Below are 8428 nucleotides of genomic sequence, written 5' to 3'. Positions count from 1 at the left end.
TGTGGGGGGGGGGGGGGGGGGGGGGGGGGGGGGGGTCCAGGCTTCTCCAACCCACACGTGTGCAGCCTCACCCCTGCCTTCCTCTCTCGGCCACGTGGCAGCCACGTCAGCTCAACGGCTGAGGCCAGAAGCCCTGGCACCGCCTGGACCCACCTAGCCTCAGCATCTATCCCATGCACCCAATCAATCAGCAGATTCCCTGTGAAGTCAGAACCTGGCTATTTCTGGCCATGCCCCAACCCCCGCTCTCTCCTGGTTGCTCTCTGCATATCTGACATGCCCCTGACAGTGGCCCTGCCGCTGCCCCCAGGCCACTTTCGGCATAGCAGCGTGACCTGCCCTGCTTCCATTCTGGCTGCTCCTGAGACCCTGGAACACCCATCTCGGGGCCCTGCGCTCTCAGCTCTGTCCAACAGAACCTTCTGAGCAGAGGGGAGTGTCTGTATGTGCTCTGTCCAGCACAGTGGCCACCGGCACACGTGGTTACTAAGCACCTGAGATGTGGCTGATGCCACCAAGGAATTCGATGCTTGGTTTTATCTCATTTTAGTTCACGTAAACGTAAGTCACCCTGTGGTTCGTGGATACCGTACTGGCTGATGTGACTCTACCTGCCTGGCCCGGAGCACTCTTCCCCCAGGTTCTGCTTTCTAACTCATCTCCCTGAGTTCTCTGCTCAAAGCTCACCTCCTTCATGAAATGTACCCCAAACGCCAACCCTGCACCCAGGCACCCCTCGCCCTGCTCTGCTGCTTGTCCCCGGCACTTGTTACCGTCTAATATACCGTATACTTCCTTCACGTTGACTGTTGGTCTATTTTCCCCACTAGAATGTAAGCTCCCCAAGGACAAGGATCTTTGTTTTGTTCAGTGTCCTGGGTGCCTGGAACAGTGCCTGGCCTAAGAGGTGCTCATGTATTTGCTGAATGGATGAAGAACCATAACATGTATTATAAGTGCCAAGTCCTGTTCTAAGTGTCTTATAAGGATGAATCCCTTTGGTCTGAACAGCCCCACTTTACAGAACAAGGACCTGAGCACAGACAGTGCAAGGTCCACCCAGGCCTTCTGACTCTGAGGCCCCTGCCGTGGGTCCTGCCTGCCTCCACCCAAGGCTAGGGTCTATCTCCTGGACGAGGAGATGCAGGGACATGGGACCAGCTTGGACGCCACGCCCACTCCTCACTCCTCCAGGCAGAGCAGCCCTGAAGGGGCCAAGCACAGGCCTCGTGCAGGGAATCCAGCAGCCCAGGTGGGCTGGGAGCACCTGCCGTCTCCAGGTGGCCATGCAGGCAGCAGACATTTGATATGACACTGTGGGACTTCCCTGGTGGTGCAGTGGTTAAGAATCCGCCTGCCAATGCAGGGGACACGGGTTTGAGCCCTGGTCCGGGAAGATCTCACATGCCGTGGAGCAACTAAGCCCACGCGTCACAACTACTGAGCTTGTGCTCTAGAGCCCGCGTGCCACAACTACTGAAGCCCGCGCGCTTAGAGCCCGTGCTCCGCAACAAGAGAAGCCACCGCAATGAGAAGGCCGCACACCGCGAAGAGTAGCTCCCGCTCGCCGCAACTATAAAGAAAGCCTGTGCGCAGCAACGGAGACCCAACGCAGCCAAAATTAATTAATTAATTAATTTTAAAATATGACACTGTGGACATGAGGCAGAAAGGACATTGGAGAGAGAAGGCCAGTTTCCATTACCTGCCTTGAAGCACTGTGACTTTTTATTTTATCTTATTTTTATTTTTTGGGCCGCATCGCGCAGGCACATGGGATCATAGTTCCTCAACCAGGGATTGGCCGCATCGCGCAGGCACATGGGATCTTAGTTCCTCAACCAGGGATTGAACCCGCACCCCCTGCAGTGGAAGCGTGGAGTCTTAACCACTGGACCACCGGGGAAGTCCCGTGACTTTTTAAGCTACGTGAATGTATGAGTTTATTTTACTTTCACTGATTTCTCTATTGATCAAACACTCCTCAATAATGAGCACGTGGTTTGACCACAGCGTGGTTAGAAAAGGCGCCAGTTTCAAGAGAGTAGCAAGAAAGCCAAAACACTGAGGACAAAAATGACAGATGCAGAAACACTCTGGCTCTGAGTTTAGTTAAATTAGAACTCAAACGCTCCCTCAGGCTCCCCGAACTACGGGACATTCAATTCCTGATCACAAGAATCCAACAGGGTAACAGGACAGCAGACCTGGTGGGTTTTCATTTGTTGGATGTATTTTGTGGTCCATCTGCAGCTTCAAGTTACACGTGGCCCACTGACCACTCACTTCACAACAGTCCTTCTGGAAAGGCCACTGATGTGACAGTGAAGGCACAGGAGGGGACAAGGTGGGAGGAGGCACTGGACAGAGATGAACCAGTGAAAAGGGAGGGAGCTGAGAGCAATCTGGGCAAGAGGGGCAGCATCGTCTGAGATGGCAGCCAGGCTCACCCTGTGAAGGGCGAGGGGCAGGGGCTGCGGCCAGGGCCCCTCCCCACTCACTCACAGGTGGCGCCCCGCCCCACAGGGCAGGAGGGGGCCAAGCCACGTGCGAGGCCAGGCTTGGACCCCGGGCCGCAGCCCTCACGCTGGCAGGGACTGGGCGGGGGGCCCACAGTGTGTGTTGCCCTGGGGGCGGCAGGCAGCCTGGCAGAGAAGCTCTGGGAGGCTCCAGGGCCGGGGCAGCAAAGCTCCACCTCAAATCCGGTTCATTTCCTGCCTTCTAGGGGGAGAGTGGAGGTCCGAAAAGGACACGCTTGTCTCCAATTTGTGTGGCTCGGGGGCCCAGGTCGAGCTCTGGACTCCGAGGACCCGGGCAGACCTCAGCTCCTCCCTCAGGCGTCCGCTGCCTCTCCATGAAGCAGGAACGACGAAGGGCCTAGTGAGGGGATCAAGCCAGACAGCACCACAGAGCCCCCAGCCTGGTGCCCGGCCTGCAGCGAAGACACACAGTGAGTGCTCACTGGTGCGGCGATGACGCCACACGCGCGTCCCCACGCCCCGATGCCGCCCTCACCCGGCTGCCCCACCAGCTCCAGCCTCATGGAGACCAAGCCCAGCGGCCACTCCCTCCCCCACCCGAAGCCCTCGCAGAGCTGAGGCCTGAGGCCACCACGACATTTAGGAAACTGCAGTTTTTCAAGATCAGATCTGTAGACGTTTTCAAATCCGGCTCAGGTTAACAAAGGCTGACCCCTCTAAATGCTGGGCCCTCACGAGAACGGCCTTCACTGTACAGCATGAGTCACCGGGGATCATTCTGCGTTGGGGCCCAGGAAATCGCCAGTGGCCCTCCAACAACTGCCTGGGTGGGGGAGGCCCTGCCGAGGTCCGTGGGTCCCACCACCCCGCACTCTCCAGGGGCGGCCCCTCAGGTCAGCCCGGCCGGCCTGCTCCGGGCACCGCCACATCTCAACAGCGTGCGGCCCCCTTCTGAGCCCGCTTCTCCATCTCCCCTCCCCCGGCCTGGCCCCTCCAGTCCAGGTGGGAGGCCAGAGGGACCTCTCCAAACTGGAACCCAGACCCCTCCCTCTGCGGGCTGAAGTCCTTCAGCACCTCAGCCTCACCTGATGCCCCCGTGCACCCCGATCAGGATCATCTGGCTTCTGAGCGCGCGCTGCTTGTTTGTAAGCCTCTGGGGCTTCTACACACGCTGCCTTCTTTCCCGGAAAGCCTTGCGCCTGCATCTCCTGGCTAACCCTGACTCATCCTTCAAGAGTCGCAAAGCTAGGCTCCACTCCTGGCCCCCCACTTACCAGCTCCGTCATCTGGCAAGAACAGCGTCCACCTCATGGGACGGGCACGAGGATTAATAAGATCACGTACGCAGCAGCGTCCTAGAGCCCAGGCACTGAAACAGCCATAGGCAACGAGGACGATGTGCCAGGCTCGGGCGGCACTGCCTCCTGCACACCGTCCCTGGGTGCCGCCAACTGCTGCTTCCCGAGCCCCCGCGCCCCCTGAGCCCCACCACTGAGTACAGTCCCTTGTCAGCACACCCCCAAGACTCTCAGCCCCTGGAGGACAGGCCTGCACCCCGCTCGCCTCAGCAGGTGCACAGTGGGTAGGCCAACATCTGCCGAGCAGAAGGCCGTGCGCCTCACTTCCCCTCCGCGCCCCTAAGGCCTCCCCAAAGGGCCAGCAGAGGCCGCGGAGGGATGGCCGGGTGCCCTCACCTGAGGTCCTTCAGCCGCTTGCAGTGTTTCAGCATGTCCGCGAGGGCGGAAGTGTAGGCCACCTTGCCCGTCGTGCCCAGGTGGGCCAGGGAGAGGGACTGGAGCTGCTGGCACTGGACGCCGATGCTGACCAGCCCGGAGCCTGTCAGGATGCTGGGCAGCTGGGCCAGCGTCAGGTGCCTCAGGAAGGCCAGCTGGCCGATGGCAGCCACCTCCGAGTCCCCCACGCTCTGTGCCCGGCCGCAGGGGGGGAGCGAGTTGCGGATGGCGGGCTCGTTGCGCGGCATGGCAGACGAGAAGTTGGACCCAATCAGCTCGAGGCGGTCCAGGAAGGGCACGCTCTTCAACAGCGACCAGAACACAGAGGACGGCAGGGGGCCCGCCTGCCCTGAGAAAGGGTCGGGGCCAGACGGCACGCCGATGCGGACCTTCTTGCCGAAGCCGCGGGGCACAGCGTGTGTGGCAGGCTGGACGGGCGCGCGGTCGGCCCGCGGCGCCGAGTCAGCGACAGCGCAGACGGGCAGCGACAGAGAGCGCAGGTGGCAGAGCCGTGCCAGCAGCTGGCACAGGTGCCGGCCGGGGCCCTCGGGGCTGTGGTGGTGGGCAGCCGAGAGGTTGAGGTGTCGCAGGTTGCCGCAGGCCGCCACCAGCGTCTCCAGGATGCCGCTATCGATGTCGTCCTCTGCCTTGCGCAGCAGGGAGTCGGGCGCCAGGCAGTGCGCACAGCCGCTGAGGTTCAGGCCAGCCAGGCTCCGGAGGTCCCTGCCGCCGTCGATGACGCGCCGGATCAGGTGGCCGCCGGACAGGGCGCAGCGGCTAAAGCTGAAGTAGAAGGGGCTGCTGAACTTCAGGTGCTGGAGGAGGCCCGAGCCGTTGAGCCAGGACTTGGGCAGCTGCAGCGCGTCCAGCGCCACGTTGCGGGCCATGGACTCCAGGAGGTTCTTGGTGGCCCCACTCTCGGCAAAGCTGCCGGGCACCGAGATGAGGAAGGCGTGCAGGTTCTCGGGCGTGCGGTCGCTGAGCACAGCCAGGTAAAGGCGCACCACCTCCTGGTTGATGTAGCCGGGGGCCAGGCGGGCGTAGAAGACACGCAGGTGCTGGTAGCGTGGCACGTTGCTCTGGCCCACCATGAGCTGGCCCGAGAGCACGGCACCCTCGCGCGTGCGGTCCAGGATCTCGAAGTACAGCAGCAGCTTCTCGAGGCTGGTGCAGCAGGGCACCACGCCGTACGAGGGCGTGTACAGCGTCTGCTTGAGCTCCCGCACACGGCTCAGCGTGGCCTTGCACTCACCGCTCAGCTGGCTGGCGTCGAAGCCGGGGCTCACGTCAATGGCCAGGGAGCGCAGGCGTTGCAGGGCCGACAGAACCTTGGAGAGGCGCAGGGAGGTCAGGTGGCAGCCCGAGAGATTCACCTTCACCAGGCCGCGGCAGCGGGCCACGTGCTCCACCGTGCTGCCCGACAGCCAGTAGCAGCCGGCCATGCTGAGCTGCTGGATCTCCCAGCCGATCTCCGTCACCAGCTGCTTCACCTTGTCCTCGCTGGCCTGCGGGTGGGCGGCCCCCCACTTACCAGCTCCGTCATCTGGCAAGAACAGCGTCCACCTCATGGGACGGGCACGAGGATTAATAAGATCACGTACGCAGCAGCGTCCTAGAGCCCAGGCACTGAAACAGCCATAGGCAACGAGGACGATGTGCCAGGCTCGGGCGGCACTGCCTCCTGCACACCGTCCCTGGGTGCCGCCAACTGCTGCTTCCCGAGCCCCCGCGCCCCCTGAGCCCCACCACTGAGTACAGTCCCTTGTCAGCACACCCCCAAGACTCTCAGCCCCTGGAGGACAGGCCTGCACCCCGCTCGCCTCAGCAGGTGCACAGTGGGTAGGCCAACATCTGCCGAGCAGAAGGCCGTGCGCCTCACTTCCCCTCCGCGCCCCTAAGGCCTCCCCAAAGGGCCAGCAGAGGCCGCGGAGGGATGGCCGGGTGCCCTCACCTGAGGTCCTTCAGCCGCTTGCAGTGTTTCAGCATGTCCGCGAGGGCGGAAGTGTAGGCCACCTTGCCCGTCGTGCCCAGGTGGGCCAGGGAGAGGGACTGGAGCTGCTGGCACTGGACGCCGATGCTGACCAGCCCGGAGCCTGTCAGGATGCTGGGCAGCTGGGCCAGCGTCAGGTGCCTCAGGAAGGCCAGCTGGCCGATGGCAGCCACCTCCGAGTCCCCCACGCTCTGTGCCCGGCCGCAGGGGGGGAGCGAGTTGCGGATGGCGGGCTCGTTGCGCGGCATGGCAGACGAGAAGTTGGACCCAATCAGCTCGAGGCGGTCCAGGAAGGGCACGCTCTTCAACAGCGACCAGAACACAGAGGACGGCAGGGGGCCCGCCTGCCCTGAGAAAGGGTCGGGGCCAGACGGCACGCCGATGCGGACCTTCTTGCCGAAGCCGCGGGGCACAGCGTGTGTGGCAGGCTGGACGGGCGCGCGGTCGGCCCGCGGCGCCGAGTCAGCGACAGCGCAGACGGGCAGCGACAGAGAGCGCAGGTGGCAGAGCCGTGCCAGCAGCTGGCACAGGTGCCGGCCGGGGCCCTCGGGGCTGTGGTGGTGGGCAGCCGAGAGGTTGAGGTGTCGCAGGTTGCCGCAGGCCGCCACCAGCGTCTCCAGGATGCCGCTATCGATGTCGTCCTCTGCCTTGCGCAGCAGGGAGTCGGGCGCCAGGCAGTGCGCACAGCCGCTGAGGTTCAGGCCAGCCAGGCTCCGGAGGTCCCTGCCGCCGTCGATGACGCGCCGGATCAGGTGGCCGCCGGACAGGGCGCAGCGGCTAAAGCTGAAGTAGAAGGGGCTGCTGAACTTCAGGTGCTGGAGGAGGCCCGAGCCGTTGAGCCAGGACTTGGGCAGCTGCAGCGCGTCCAGCGCCACGTTGCGGGCCATGGACTCCAGGAGGTTCTTGGTGGCCCCACTCTCGGCAAAGCTGCCGGGCACCGAGATGAGGAAGGCGTGCAGGTTCTCGGGCGTGCGGTCGCTGAGCACAGCCAGGTAAAGGCGCACCACCTCCTGGTTGATGTAGCCGGGGGCCAGGCGGGCGTAGAAGACACGCAGGTGCTGGTAGCGTGGCACGTTGCTCTGGCCCACCATGAGCTGGCCCGAGAGCACGGCACCCTCGCGCGTGCGGTCCAGGATCTCGAAGTACAGCAGCAGCTTCTCGAGGCTGGTGCAGCAGGGCACCACGCCGTACGAGGGCGTGTACAGCGTCTGCTTGAGCTCCCGCACACGGCTCAGCGTGGCCTTGCACTCACCGCTCAGCTGGCTGGCGTCGAAGCCGGGGCTCACGTCAATGGCCAGGGAGCGCAGGCGTTGCAGGGCCGACAGAACCTTGGAGAGGCGCAGGGAGGTCAGGTGGCAGCCCGAGAGATTCACCTTCACCAGGCCGCGGCAGCGGGCCACGTGCTCCACCGTGCTGCCCGACAGCCAGTAGCAGCCGGCCATGCTGAGCTGCTGGATCTCCCAGCCGATCTCCGTCACCAGCTGCTTCACCTTGTCCTCGCTGGCCTGCGGGTGGGCGGGGGGGTGGGGGAGAGAGGGGCTGCAGGCACCGGCATCTCCTCCACCCTCGCCCCCTAGACCGCGCCCTCCACCGTGACAGTCAGGGAGCCGCGGGGGGCCCGGCAGAGGCCCCGTTCCAGCTGAGGAGGGGCAATGAGGGCAGGGCTGGCGCCTCGTCCTTCCCCGCGTGCTTACCTTCCACCGACACTCAGGAGCCTTGGCCAGGCGGGAATGGGGCAGCCCCTGTGGAAAAGTCTGGTGGCTCCTCCAAAAGCTAAACAGAGTTACCATGTGACCGACAGTTCCACAGCCAGGTGTACACCCAAGGGGACTGAAAGCGGGGACTCAGACTCCTGCACACCCATGTCCACGGAGAACCATTCACAACAACCGGAAGGTGGCAACAACCCAGCCGTCCATCAACGGATGAACAGATAAAGGCAATGGGGTCCATCCATGCAGTGGAATTCTACTCGGCATGGAGAGGAATGAGATCCTGACGCTGCTACAGCATGAGTGAACCTTGAGGACACAATGCCCAAAAAAGCCAGTCATAAAGATCACACACTGTACGATTCCACTTACATGAAAGATCCAGAATAGGCAAAACCAGAAAGAGAAAGTGGAGCAGAGGTTAGCAGAGGCCTGGGCAAAGGGGAAACAGGTTATTGCTCTTAATAGTTCCAGAGTTGCTGTTTAAGGCAATGAGAAAGTTTCGGAAAGAGT

The 8428-nt window shown here is 62.8% G+C and overlaps 2 protein-coding genes across 2 annotated transcripts in view; both read right to left on the bottom strand.

Annotated features, from left to right (window-relative positions):
- The window catches only part of FBXL18 (F-box and leucine rich repeat protein 18), a 28904-nt gene extending 23123 nt beyond the window's left edge, over positions 1-5781 (bottom strand). Inside the window, exon 1 of the mRNA XM_007447088.1 lies at positions 4175-5781. Coding sequence (XP_007447150.1) covers positions 4175-5781 — 1607 coding nt within the window. The remainder of the gene's footprint in view (positions 1-4174) is intronic.
- Positions 5782-6160: 379 nt separating this feature from the next.
- LOC103077496 (F-box/LRR-repeat protein 18) overlaps positions 6161-8428 on the bottom strand; it is a 9480-nt gene continuing 7212 nt past the window's right edge. The window contains exon 3 of the mRNA XM_007447080.1: positions 6161-7708. Coding sequence (XP_007447142.1) covers positions 6161-7708 — 1548 coding nt within the window. The remainder of the gene's footprint in view (positions 7709-8428) is intronic.

This window comes from Lipotes vexillifer, unplaced genomic scaffold (assembly GCF_000442215.2).
Source record: "Lipotes vexillifer unplaced genomic scaffold, Lipotes_vexillifer_v1.1 scaffold625, whole genome shotgun sequence".
NCBI classification, from domain to species: domain Eukaryota; kingdom Metazoa; phylum Chordata; class Mammalia; order Artiodactyla; family Lipotidae; genus Lipotes; species Lipotes vexillifer.
Note: the sequence above shows the minus strand (reverse complement) of the source record. Positions and strands in the feature narration are given on the sequence as shown.